The 14,517-nt window shown below is 38.9% G+C and overlaps 1 protein-coding gene across 2 annotated transcripts in view; it reads left to right on the top strand.

Moving 5' to 3' along the window:
- Positions 1–14,517, top strand: part of LOC116056698 (EGF-like repeat and discoidin I-like domain-containing protein 3) — a 118,580-nt gene that overhangs the window by 66,457 nt on the left and 37,606 nt on the right. For both annotated transcript variants that reach the window (XM_031308987.2, XM_031308986.2), the window contains exon 5: positions 11,490–11,671. In XM_031308987.2, coding sequence (XP_031164847.1) covers positions 11,490–11,671 — 182 coding nt within the window. The remainder of the gene's footprint in view (positions 1–11,489; positions 11,672–14,517) is intronic.

Here is a 14,517-nt window from a genome sequence, read left to right as displayed (position 1 = left end):
AGTGAAATTAAGGCACAGAAAATAAAAATAGGTGTTTGCAACATTTGACATGGAAATAAAAGTCACACTGGAAGAGCTAGGTTTGTCTGTATGTTAAAATTGTTTTATAATTGTCATTTGAAAGGTGTTAATTTTAGTCCATATTCTGTCTCACACCACTTTGGGTGGTGGGGAAGGGTGAGGAAAGGCTGAAAGAGTGTCTGTTAAATAATTCTCTCCTACAAAAAATACATACAGTGGTACAAGTTGATCTTCTGATACTGAACAGGATGGATTTCAGGGAAAGTACACACATAAACTGAAATTCCACCCTGTATATTTTGGTATTTCACACAATGTTCATGTTTTCTGGATTAAATGCATCATAAGTACATGTATATGCAATGTATACATAGCACATTTACAGGTCATTAACATCATAAAAGTAAATCCACATTTCTCCTTATATTAGTTTAATAAAAAACATGAATAACTAGAAAAAACTGCTAAATTTCTGCTTGTTCAGACAAACACAATAAACCCTCAAGTATAGTAATAATACTGTACATTTGAATGCTGAGAAGTCACGGCCACTTTTTGCTTGCATGCCATCATTTAATTTGCCCAGTGGCTGTGTAGAACGAGAGAGAGTTTCCGTCTTATCACTAGTAGCTTTCTTTTTGCAAGACACCGGAGAGCTTAAAGTGGCCTCATGTGTTGATTATGCTATTGTGGGGATTCTGTCTGCTCACTCTAGGAACATACTGTATTAGGATTAATGTATCAGCGGACTCGGAGCCCTGAGCCACCTCTGCACTGCTACTCACAAATGAATTCATCAGATTTTATATCTTAGGTGCAGCACAGTTGTTGTTCAGCAACAGACTCAGGAATTTTCAGGAACAAGTCTGCATCGGAAAGAGAGACATTAAGGACATCACTATGGTTGTGTTTATAAAGTGAATGAAAGAAGGCCGAGGAAAATGTGAATAATGAGGAGTAAAGAGGCACAGCCTGACTGATAAGCTTGGTGTAGTGAGTGAAGAACTCAAGGAGAAAGATTTAGTCTTGCTGATTGAACATATGCTAAGCTCAGTTATTTGTTTAATGATGCTCATTTCCATTTCCCCATACAAATTCAACATCTGTACAGCATATTATACAACCATTAATTCAGCCAGCCAAAGTTGTAGCGCAGTCTATACGTATTAGGATGGTTTGTTTTGGGTCTTTACTTGAACACATTAGATTTGAAATAAAAAAAAAGACTCTCAGCTTTAATTTGATGGTGTTTACATCCACAACAGATAGCTTTTTAGAAACTGTAGCCCTTTTTATACAAACCCCCGATGGTGAAAAGGACAATAACTTCTACACTGTTCACCCAATATACTGTAGATGTAAACAACACCACATACTCAAAGTTTAACATCAGCACTATAACCTTGCTTTGTTTTTTTGTTTCATTTGAAATCCAGTGCACTGGAGTATAGCCAAACACACAGCAGTCCTAATACTTTCTGACTGAACTTTATGTTTTCTGAATGCTTTATGTATAAAAATAAACAGCCTGAAATAAGAGACTGGATTACCGGGTAGTGTTAATTTCGTCAGACGAGACTAAATATGTTCGTCAACGACCTTTTTTTCCATGACTAAGACGAAACGATGACGAGACTGCGCCAGTGTCCAAAAACGCTGACTAAGACTAAATTAACATGCATTATTGTTGACGAAAAAAGACGAAACTAAAATGTTTTGCATAAAATAAAAACTAAGATAAAATCTCTCTTCATTTTCGTCTACAATCGTCTCTACTTTTTCATCATGAGATAGAATATTCAGCTGTTACTAGGGTTGGGTACCGAGACCCGGTGCTAATACGGCACCGACCACTGCCTTAACGACTGTTATCTACCGGACCGAATAGCAACGCGGATTTCAGTGCCACTTAAATGCCTGCGCTTCTCTCTGATGCTCCTAAACGGACGCTAGAGGCAATCGAAACATCGCTGCATGGGACGCTAGTTAACACTACACTTGGCAGCAGGTAACGTTAGCCTACCGTTAGCTAGTAGCTGGATTAAACACGGTTAAAATGCTGACAGCTAAACGGTGTAAAAGTTTGTCTGTATTTCACTGTGTAGGATTCCAACACCGAGAAGTACGACAGTGTGCTGCTGCCGTTGTCTGAAAAACAACACATATGTTGCGTTCACTTGAAACTCGCCTCGCCAGCCTCATGCTGCATTCAAAGTTATTGTAAAATACCCTTTTCCCATCCAGTGGTTGTTTTTGTCATTTAACAGGAATTTACTGGTGAAATAAGGAAGAGGCTCAATATTTATTTATTTTATTTACTTTATTTATTTTACATTTATTTTTTATCTTTATTAATACATACTGTTATATATGTTTATACTTATATTGTTTATATTCTTTTTATCCTTATATTTAGAGATGTGTGTGTGACATGCACCAAAAATAACTTCATAACTTCATATAATTTATTTTTATATAACTATTTGACTGAAATGGTTATCAGAAATGATCTCAGAAATAATTTGTTATTTAAAAAAGACTAAAATATTTTGACTAAAACTTGACTAAGATACCTTGAGTTCTCTTTTGACTATAAAGAGACTAAAATGACGAGACTTTTAGTCGACTAAAACTTGACTAACAAAAAAAGATATGTGAATGACTAAATATGACTAAAACTAACAAGGACATTTGGCACAAGACTAAGACTAAATTAAAAATAGGTGACAAAATTAACACTATTACCAGGAACAGAAAATTGTTCATAATCCATCAAAAAATAAAAATAAACATTACAATGACAAATATTGTGTAAGTGATGAAATTATAGTTGCTCCTCCAACTAATATCAGTGACCATCAACATTTTGAAACCAAGTTGAAACCTCAATTTCCCATAATGCAACTCATTAGCCTCTTTCATTACACCCTCCCTGCTTGGTAAACGCCCACATCTTGTAAACTTAATGTGCTCATTTTGTAATGCAGACTTTCAGCTAAAAATGTGTTGCCAAGCTAAAATATCCCTGATGACATCACTGTGACATAACTTGAGTTATTTTCTCAGCTTCTCCAGAGCCCAAGAGGACAACTTTATCCTCACAAACTGAATAGTATTACTTGAAATACTTGAAGGAATAAAGTAATATTCATGTGTAAAAGTGGTGAAATATTCCTTTAAAACCAAAATCAAATGTTTGCCTTTGCTTGCATTTAAATGTATTATTTATTGAATATGTCGCAGCCTTATCATAAGAAGTGCAGTCGGTGGGGTCCTAAATGAATATAGCCAGCATGGTAGAATGCCTGGAACCCTTTATGCTACAACTCGTCATCTCCTCTGACTAGCTCCTTCAACCCACGTTGTGTGTGTGGGCAAAACCTGCACAAACATTGGCTGTTGCAGATTAAGCAGCTGTACATTTTCTGGCCATACCCAAAATGAGCATGAGAATATTATGTGAAGGCAGTAGTGAGCTTTTGGCCATTGCTTGTCTGTTCACTGATTATCCAATTTTACGGAAATCATTACATTGCCTTCAAAATTGATTTGCATGATCCAATGGAAAGTGAGAAGTAGAATCATATCTGTCACTTGCCAACATGAATCCAAGTAAAATATACAAGAAGGCATAAAATACAGTGAGATATTACTTGCCACAAGCTGCCTCAGCCTTTCTGCTGAAGCAAATTTAGAATTGTTACTGCTGTATCCATCCAGAGGCATTCACACTTTCAGACACTAATATGGGATGAATGGTCAGTTAAAGATCCAATATTGAGGGAAGGGGAGAGCTGTTCAGGGCTCCGTTTTCCAAAAGCTTTTGAAGGCTAAGATGATTGTCGAACCCTCTGCCTTAAGCAGAAGCCATTCAAATTCACTACTTATTTCCACCCTGTAGCAAATAAAACCCAATCGCCCTGTATCAGATACACTGCAGTAAGCTGGAAGCTCTGGTTGTCTACTGCCAATTAGCCTACGATTTCATGACCTCATGACATTAGGTCATCTTGTTGAGGGCTGAAATGTGTCATAGTTTCTTGAAGCTCTTTTTAAAGTGGCAAATCTTTCCATCACCTGTCCTGACAGTCACTATTTCTGACTGGTGTGTACCCAGAATACTCACGTGCCAGAAAATGCATAGCACTACTATGACAACCAGCAACCATGAGCTTTTGTCACCATTATTAGCTGTGGCATAACTCCATATTAAACAGTTTTTGATGTGGTGAGTTGGACGTTAATGTAAAGGTCCCCCATTATTTATTTTTTTTTTTTAAATATGGTGAACAAAAAACTGGAAACAAATTTATGTTTTTTTGTAATTTTTCACAATCAATCCTATTGGTTATGATATAATTTACTTCCCAACTTATTTGCTGAGAATAAGGAATGCAACAACAACATCACCTGAATGAAGTCCAACAGGATTGTGAGTGGTGAAATGCTAGCTCAGATACGTTGTAAACAAACCTCTTATCATTGTTGCTGCACATGCACTAGTTACTTAATTATGCAATAGCTCACGACAGGCCGTGGTATGTTGTGATATATTCATAACGGTCATCAAGTATAGCAATATGAAAGTTATAGTCACATTCCAATATAAATACATTTTTATTAATAAATAACAATAAAATAGACCCTCCTTGGCTGGCTGCCTTCACATACCAAGGTGGTTGCTATGGAAGGTAGATAACATCAGCCTACATTAGCTAGCATAGGCTAGTATAGCTTAGGAGTGTAATTTTGTTTGTTCCTGTATATTTTATTAGAGTATAGTTGTATTTTTTAATGACTATATTGATTGCTGTTTTGCACATTTTAAAATGCATAACTGCACATACTGACATACTCTCACACACACACACACACACACACACACACACACACACACACACACACACACAATGCATACAGGTGCATTTCATTCTCATTTGTCACCTGTGGAACCCCCATTGTATGACTGACGTTTGTTTTGTGTGTGTTATTCTTTTCCTCATTCCCTCGTTCCACTGCATGCTCATTAGTATTGGTGTGCTGGCATTAATTTCAGTGGGGCTCTAATTTGTTTAGGCTGTAGGTAGGGCTTGTGGGAGATGGATTCAGCTGTCACATCACGGTAGTGCTGGTGTTAGTGATGTGTGCTGTCGCAGGGCTGATGTATGCTCAGGGGCCAGCAGGCCAAGGCCCGGGGGCTGGCTGCCTCTGCTTCTCTGACGGACGACTGGCAGGCAACTCGTTAAGACTGGCCCCTTCATTGCCACAAGGTGAGAAGGACTGCAATATTGCAAAAATGTCTTGCCACAACATCCACATAGAATTAAGAGAGCTTAACACGAGATACAACAGCTGGCCAAATATGATACTGTGGTGACAACATTGCACCTCAGTCCTAACGTCAGGCTGTAATGAGGAAAAATAGATTCCATTTCACTTTGAGGAGTTAAATCGGGTGATATGCCATCTTGTGCATGTGCCAACATAGCATGTGTAAATCCACAGGGTCCCTAACAAATTAAAAGCCAGCAATCATGAAGAATGTTGTATTGCTTTTGCTATTGATTTGCACCTTCTACATTCTTTACATTTGTTACTGTAACACCCCTTAGATTGCCATTTATAGACATGCTTAATTGCTCAAAGCAAATTCTGTTCATCAGATTATTCATACGTGGGGAATATGATGATATTATTAGCATATGTTGCCCTCTGTGTCATCTTTAGACATGTTTTAGTGGCCTGGCTCTAGGCATGGCAATGTTGGTCTGTCTGCCGGTACATCACTTTGGTCCAGACTAAAATATCTCAACAACTATTTGATGGATTGCTATGACATTGTGTACAGACATACATGGCCCCCAGAGGATGAATCCTAATGACTTTGGTGATACCCTGACTTTTCCAGTGCCACCTGCAGGTCCAGTTCGATGTGCCTAAGTACAGCCGTGCACAGGTATTAGCATGGCTGTCGACCCTTAGTCTTGTTTTTCTTAAATAAGAAAACATATATGCATTGCACCATTTCAGAGGGACACTTGGACAACTCACTTTAACACCTAAAGAGTTCATATTAATTCAGATTTGAGATCTGAGCCTGCAAACATACCAACATTTGTAATATATATATTTAATATATTTTCATAGTTATGGCAAAAAATTATATAATGGAAAAAAAATCAATTATAATCAATTGCTCCCTGGCCCAAAGTGTGTATTTCCAATTTTTCTGTTCATACAATTGAATTTTGAGATATCTTGCTTAAGGACGAATCTCCCCGACACTTGTTTAACTCTGTTAAGAAGAGACAGCCACTAATATACATAGATATTAATTTTCTCTGAATTAATAGGATTAGACGTTGCATACTAAAATGCAACTGTAAGTATCCTGTATATCCCACACTCTGATAAGAAGGTCCCCCATCTTTCTGAGCCATGGGTTTAAACTAAGTTACCATGTCTCCAAATGGAAGCAGTTTGGTTTTTTCTAAGACCTGTTAAAAAGACCAGATGAAGTTCATCCATCAGATGTTGGAAAATCAGATGGTTCTCTGAGCTTCAGCAGTAGGCCACAACATCCCACCTACACCATCCTCTCATCAGTCTGGGAGCAATGAGCCACACACAGGGAAGAACTAGTGAAGCAAGAGTTATTTACCACCATTGTGGAATATATAAACACATCTCTGTCAGTACAAACACACACAGATATACTCTTTGCTCTCTCCCAGCCTCCAGTGAATCCCTCTGGACTGTCCTCAGACATTACTCACTGTCTCCTTGGCTTGCTGTTGCCTAGTGCCCCACTGTTTTAGCAGCTGGATAAGTCGTGGTAGGGTTGTTTTCATTGTTCCATTCTTCTCTGACTCTTGGCTTTCTTCTGTGGTGAAAGTCTTCTTACAGCTCTCAATGCTGCCAGTTTCATTTTGTGTGTGTGTGTGTGTGTGTGTGAGAGTATGTCAGTATGTGCAGTTATGCATTTTAAAATGTGCAAAACAGCAATCAATATAGTCATTAAAAAATACAACTATACTCTAATAAAATATACAGGAACAAACAAAATTACACTCCTAAGCTATACTAGCCTATGCTAGCTAATGTAGGCTGATGTTATCTACCTTCCATAGCAACCACCTTGGTATGTGAAGGCAGCCAGCCAAGGAGGGTCTATTTTATTGTTATTTATTAATAAAAATGTATTTATATTGGAATGTGACTATAACTTTCATATTGCTATACTTGATGACCGTTATGAATATATCACAACATACCACGGCCTGTCGTGAGCTATTGCATAATTAAGTAACTAGTGCATGTGCAGCAACAATGATAAGAGGTTTGTTTACAACGTATCTGAGCTAGCATTTCACCACTCACAATCCTGTTGGACTTCATTCAGGTGATGTTGTTGTTGCATTCCTTATTCTCAGCAAATAATTTGGGAAGTAAATTATATCATAACCAATAGGATTGATTGTGAAAAATTACAAAAAAACATAAATTTGTTTCCAGTTTTTTGTTCACCATATTTAAAAAAAATAATAATAATGGGGGACCTTTACATTAACGTCCAACTCACCACATCAAAAACTGTTTAATATGGAGTTATGCCACAGCTAATAATGGTGACAAAAGCTCATGGTTGCTGGTTGTCATAGTAGTGCTATGCATTTTCTGGCACGTGAGTATTCTGGGTACACACCAGTCAGAAATAGTGACTGTCAGGACAGGTGATGGAAAGATTTGCCACTTTAAAAAGAGCTTGAAAGTCTTCTTACAGCTCTCAATGCTGCCAGTTTCATTTTGTGTGTGTGTGTGTGTGTGTGTGTGTGTGTGTGTGTGTGTGTGTGTGTGTGTGTGTGTGTGTGTGTGTGTGTGTGTGTGTGTGTGTGTGTGTGTGTGTGTGTGTGTGTGTGTGTGTGTGCTTACGCGCGCGCTTCGTCTGTCTGTGTGTCAGCGCTAGGTTTGAAATGCGTAGGTGTTTTGCTTAAATGGTAAAGGCATCACAGCCTTCGGGTGACCACTGCTCCAGGCTTGCCCCGAAGGCTGGTTTACACAGACACCTACAGTTCAGCTGGCATGAGCGAGCAGTGCCTCTGGCTGTACTTTGCGCTTGATATGTCCCCGTTCTTTTGGGACACTTCCAAGTTTCCTCACCTTTTCCCACACTTGTGGTTAAGCTGTTAAACACAGCTATTTAATCATCTGTGACCAGAGACACGTTAACAGTAGAAATCAAATGAGTAGATTACATTTTAAGATCCACAACTGTTTACACAAAGAAGTATTACTCTAATCACTTGTATCCCTGTTGTCATTAGAAATAAACACCTGGAGAAGAGTAGGAGGAATACCTCCCACATAATTTCCAAAATAAACTGAAGCAATTGTCTATCAATGAAATTTAAATAACAGCATCAGTAATAGTTAACCATCATTCCATTCAAAAAATTAATTTGAAGAGCAAAATAAAAGGGGCAAATGCACACACTACTACCTTTAACTATCACATTTAAGTTTTCACTGCTGTCACACATTAAGAAAGGCAGTGAGAAATAAATTACATTTTGCAACACACTTGAGTTTTATGTTCAACCTCATGAACTCTCTTTCAAATCTAATTAGAGTAAATGTCCCAAAATGCAATTTATCTGTGCAGCACACACTGCCTCGCCATTACACAGGATGTCAAAACATCCAGTCAACTCCTAGTCATGTTGTTTAGACTATTTAGCCACTGTTAGCTATTATTCACTGTATCTTCATTATACTTTGCAATAGATGTTCATTTTTGAGTTAATGAATTACTGAAATACTGTCAAGCCACTTTTCCTTATACAGTGAAAAATGAGCTGGCTGAGAAGGTGGTAGCTGCAGAATTATACAGTATTCATACAATTGCAAATCATATTCAATAGGAAAGATATTTTAAAACATTAAAAATGCTCGGCTGTAAATCCTTGCATTTATGTCAACTGTATTCTTGACTTAGAGACTAATTAAAACTTAAGCATCTGTCATAACTAACACAGCACACCTTACATACAGCTGTGATGCTGTTTATTTGTAAGCGCCACTGTGGGCTAGAAGAAATGTAATGATGTGGGGGTCTTTGTATTCTGACTGTTTAGCAGAATTCAAACCGACTCTATGTCGCCTCTCAGCTGTTTGGTTTTCCTTCAAATTGAAAACAAATTTCTAAGTGAATAAGTTATAAGTAAACATGTTACAACTCAAGGGTTGAATGATATCCAATTGGGAGACAATCTCTTTTACAATCTCAGTTACACAACTCTGTAACACAATTTATTCAGGCTGAAGGATTCTGAGGACCTGCAGTCACATCTGATTCACTTTTGATGGCGATACGCCACAGCTGTTTGGAACAACAATTCAACCACAGTTGAACTGTTGAGGTTGTTTTCTTGGCACACCTGAGTTCTTAATTATGATGCCTTTCCACAAGCTGAGTTATCTTATGATTAAAGGGAAACTATACCATTTACATGCATATCCCATCCTAATTAAATCCATCCTGAACTAAGTTTTGCTAGAAAAGCAGATGTTTTGTGTGTAAATGAACAATTACGAAAATCTCATTTGGGGAGCAGTGTAAACTTTTTTTAGACTTTCGAATGTTTATGCAATAAAATTGTAGAATATGTTGTGTCTTATATTTATCTAACATACCGTATGGATGCATGCCCCCTTTCCATCTGTTTCTTTATTGTGTTTCATTTCTCATGTGTTTTCTATTATTATTTGATTTCCCGATAGGCTTTTTTTTATAAATGGAAACACAAAGAAGTTGTTGTTTTGCAGCACAATAAACTTTCTATTGGAGAAACATTGCCAGAACCCCTTTCACCACAGGTATGCCGATTAATCTTGATGTTCCTAGATTTACCAATTAGGATTAAGAGGGAAAACAAGTTGCTTAAAGAAGAAAGCACAGTGTTTTTGTCTGAAAGTATTGCTGTCATACTTCTCTACTTTAATACTGCAGCCTGTAGGATGTTTGCTGTAAAGCTGTTACAAAGCGTATTGACTTTGGCAATGATGCTGTCCAGAAATGGTCGCAGCTCCTTGGGAGGAACCCTTAGGGCTCTGTTACTGATGGAAGAGATGAAGGAGCAACCTGTTGTCAACATGTTTCCGCCCGGATGTGAACAGCATGAAGGCAGAGACAAGACCTCTTGTTGACTGCAGTGACTCAAAAGGATTTTACCTTAATGGAAACATTACAAATTGTCTTGTCAAAGCAACATTTATAATGAGAGAGTAATGAGTCAGGGTGGACAGATCTATGGTGACCTCAAAGACAAGGTCTCAGTAGGAGGTCATCACAGAGATACAAGTAGAGGAGACTGAGCTTTTTGTCTCTTAGATAAACAAGGATATCGACTCTTTTGTGGAGACAGTGAGGAGAAAAAACAAACAAGATCAAATCAAATTTATTTGTCACATACACAATCATACACAGTGCAATGTGCAGTGAAATTCATTGTGTACCTGTTCCATCTCAATAAAAACAATAACAATAAAAGCCATAAAAATAGTAATATATACAACACAAGAAAATGAGGTGGTGGGTGCGGGGCTAGCCACAGTTCTCATTGAGCAGACGGACAGCCTGAGGGAAGAAGCTCCTTCTTGAAGGGTGAGTAACAGTGATCCAGGGTTCTCTCTCCTCTGGTGGGGCATGTGATGTGCTGCCAAAGGTCAGGACTGAATCTTCAGGTTAGCACTGTTAAAATCCCCGGCTACGATGACAGCTGCATCCCGATGTTCAGCCTGGTGGTTAATGAGAGCCTCCTCCTCTCGACTTTCCGTACTCTCATTCTGTCCATGCGGTGAACTGAGCGGTGATCCGCTGGTTGAATTGCAGGGTCTGAAATCTAAGGTGTTAGCCATGTCTCAGTAAGGCAGATGATGTTGCAGTCTTGCAAGTCCCTCTGGTATTTAATTCTGGCTCTGAAGCTCATCCAGCTTGTTTTCAATTTACTCTACGTTAGCTAGCAGGATGCTGGTCACTGGTGTGCAGTGTGCCCTGTTCCTCAGCCTGTTTCTGATGCCTTCCCGTTTACCTCTAGGTCTTCTCTATGACCTGTTGCTAGCGCATCCGTTGTTGTTGTTGTTGTTGTCGGCTCTCGTCATGCTCTCACTGGGCCAGGTTGGATCGGGAGTGAAACTTTCAGGGATACGGCATGAGTCCCGTATATATAAAAGTGTCTTTTTGTCGTATGTAGATGACATAACTCAGGTTAGATTAGTAGATTTAGTAAAAAAAACAGAAAAAAGTGTGACGAGATGTGGAGGACAAAACCACTGACATGACAAAATGCAGTCTTTGTGGTATTGTTTTTGTAATCTATACAGTATGCGTTGCACTGACTGAGTGGCACATATTTATGAGTGCTGAAATTACTCAAGTCTCATCTGTCTCTTTCTCCCACTCTACTTAGGATGCTCTGGACCGCTGGGCATGGAGGGTGGTATAATCTCCAACCAACAGATTACAGCCTCTTCCACCCACCGCGCTCTCTTCGGCTTGCAGAAGTGGTACCCGTACTTTGCACGCCTCAACAAGAAGGGCCTGGTCAATGCCTGGACTGCTGCCGAAAATGACAGATGGCCATGGATCCAGGTAAAGCAGTCACAGGACAGGGCACACACAGAGTTGGGACAGGGCCAGACACAAATGAATGAACACACACAGTCCAAATTATAGATACACATCATTCTCTTGTTTGTTGTGGCTTAAAATAGTTATATTTAATTTCCGTACCGTATAACGTCACTTGTTTTTAGTTGATGGTTAGAATAATATCTAAAAATGCAACAGTGTTAACTTTAGAGTTAATTACTCATACTGTTAAAGTGATGTCTCACTTACTGGTAATAAAGAGCAATAAAGAAGTGTTAGCTGGGGGCTGAACAGATGCAGGTGTAGTCAAGTGTAAGCAACAGTGTGAAAGGGCATAGCTGTTTTTAGCTAGTGGCTGTTGCATCTGTTGTGATGGTTTGCTAACAGTTAACTGTGCTACCTCTTGTTCTGATGTTTAGTTGTGACATGCTCACAGTTGTAACTGCGTAACACTCAACGGTAATATTTACAGTTAGTTTCCTGTTATCCACAAAAAAATATTGAATTCAGCTTAACAATTAAGTCCCTCTTTTTGTCCCTTTGTAAATACCTTAGAACAGGAGTCTTAAACGTTTTTTAGGCCAAGGACCCCTTAGCTGAAAAAGAGATAGAGCAAGGACCCAATACATACCTTGTTATGGTGCATACAATACTAAGCTTTTAAAATGGCAGCATGGTGGCTCAGTGGTTAGCACTTCTGCCTCACAGCAAGAAGGTTCTGGGTTCGAATCCAGGTTGCCTTTCTGTGTGGAGTTTGCATGTTCTCCCTGTGTTTGCGTGGGTTTCCTCTGGGTGCTCCGGTTTCTTCCCACCATAAAGACATGCATGGTAGGTAATTAGGACTACAGTTGAAAATTACACAGGTTGGAAGCGGAATAGTCCATTACATTACATTGTCCAGTTCATTCGAACTACAGATCCGCTACCCGATCTGGCAAACTTGCATAATGTAATGTAATGGACAATTCCGCTTCCAACCTGTAGGGGGACCGAAGCGGGAAAAGTTACATAGTTACAAGTTGCTTTAAGCCTATCATCAATGTTGTGTAGCCTACATTAAAAAACAATATATTTAATAATAATATGTTGGATTCATGTTTATGTACATTTTCAAACATATTTAAAAAGAAAATTAAAACCATCAAACAATAATTTGGCGGCCCCCCTGCACCAACTCTGAGGACCTCCTGTTGAAGATCTCTGCTTTAGAATGTTTCTATGACCCACTAGGTTCCTTCATCCAAAACAGCCCTATGGGTTGTGAAATGAAAAGAAAAGCAGCAAAGCATTGATACCTGAAAGTCTCCCATTACTTAGGCTTATTTAAAGGTAACCTTCATGCCGTGCTGTTACTCTGAGCTTATTGTCAAAGAGCTACAGTAGACATATTGAAAAGTTAAATTCCACTGTGGTCCTGAATGCCCATTGCTTTTAATTCATTGGGCCTGTTTTAATGCAGAACAATCAGTCCCAATGTGTAATTATAGAATTACAACCCTAGAAACCTATGTTGTATGTCTCATTGCATTTAATCTCTATAAACAGATACATGCAAAAATGAAGAATCTGTAGGCAAAGGAACAACATTTTGGTATCGGAAGCGTTTCTGTTTTTAGTCCAAGTAGTATTGACCAATCACATTTGAGCAGGCATTGGCCGAAATGCAATCTCAGAACCCAAAGGCTTTCATCTGTTGATGATTTTGCTATTTGTTTTTAAAATCTGCATTTATATGCTGATATCTGTTCATAGAGACGTTGTCTCTCAGCTCCCAACTCCATTCCCGTATCTCAAGTTACTAATTGGACCTGGCAGCGACGCACGGAAGAGGAAGTCTACACCGGAAACCCTGACATATTGTCCGTTGCCCCTTTGAGGCTAAATCGTTGTGAGACCAATAGCTAATGGGTTTTGAGATTGCACTGCATTAGGCATTAAGCTGCTGCAGCTCCCTCACCTGAAATGATCTGGCTCCAGTGTATGACCTATGTACAGTAGAACTGTCTGGATTTATGTTGAGCAAATAGTCATACATCATGACCTGTGCTAAAACGGCTGTGGCATATAATACAACTGCCAGGTGATGTATTGCTATGATATAGAAATGTCCCCCCAACTTGTGTCCAGTCCGAAGGCTTTGTCCAGACCACATGACACCTTCATCCAACAGATTGCATAGTATTCCAGATAGATAGATAGTGGCAGTAATAATAACTAAATAATGATTTAGGTAGTTAGAGGGCTATGTCTATACTCATAGAATCGGGAGTTACAATACGTAACTATCGTCAATTTGCTATTATATAAATAATGTTTTTTCAGCTTTGTTACATTTATTTTATTCTTGATTCCCTTCTGTGATGACAGAAATGCTGACAGCAACCTTTGTAGTGGGCTGTTATCAGATACATGATACACGGACAGTGAACCGTGAACAAAATGTAATAGAAAAACATACTACAGCGTGACAGCATGATGGAGAAAGTGAAGCTGCAACTAACAACAAGAGAAAAGCAACTCAGGGCAAAAATGGATTTGTAAAAAAGAAAAAAAGAAAGAAAGAGAGAGCGTCAAAGAAACAGCCGACATGAGTGAGAGAAAAGGAGCCTGGCACATGGAGAGGCTGAGGAGGACGGGACATAAAACATTCAGGCAGTTTGTTTGACTTTAATGATGCCACGTGGGATGTTGCGCAGGATGCTGTAGGCATTGTGTGTTTCTACAGAGGGCCTGGATAATTGGGAAGTGAGTACAGAGGTGTACAGTCATGTCAGTTTTTTGGTATTATGCTAAGGAGTGGGTGTTTGCTTTTGTAGTGCAGAGTGATGTGGCGTGAATGCGTTTGC

The sequence above is a fragment of the Sander lucioperca genome, chromosome 2, assembly GCF_008315115.2.
Source record: "Sander lucioperca isolate FBNREF2018 chromosome 2, SLUC_FBN_1.2, whole genome shotgun sequence".
Taxonomy (NCBI): Eukaryota; Metazoa; Chordata; class Actinopteri; order Perciformes; family Percidae; genus Sander; species Sander lucioperca.
The sequence above is the reverse complement of the archived record's forward strand: the minus strand, read 5'-3'. Positions and strand labels throughout refer to the sequence as shown.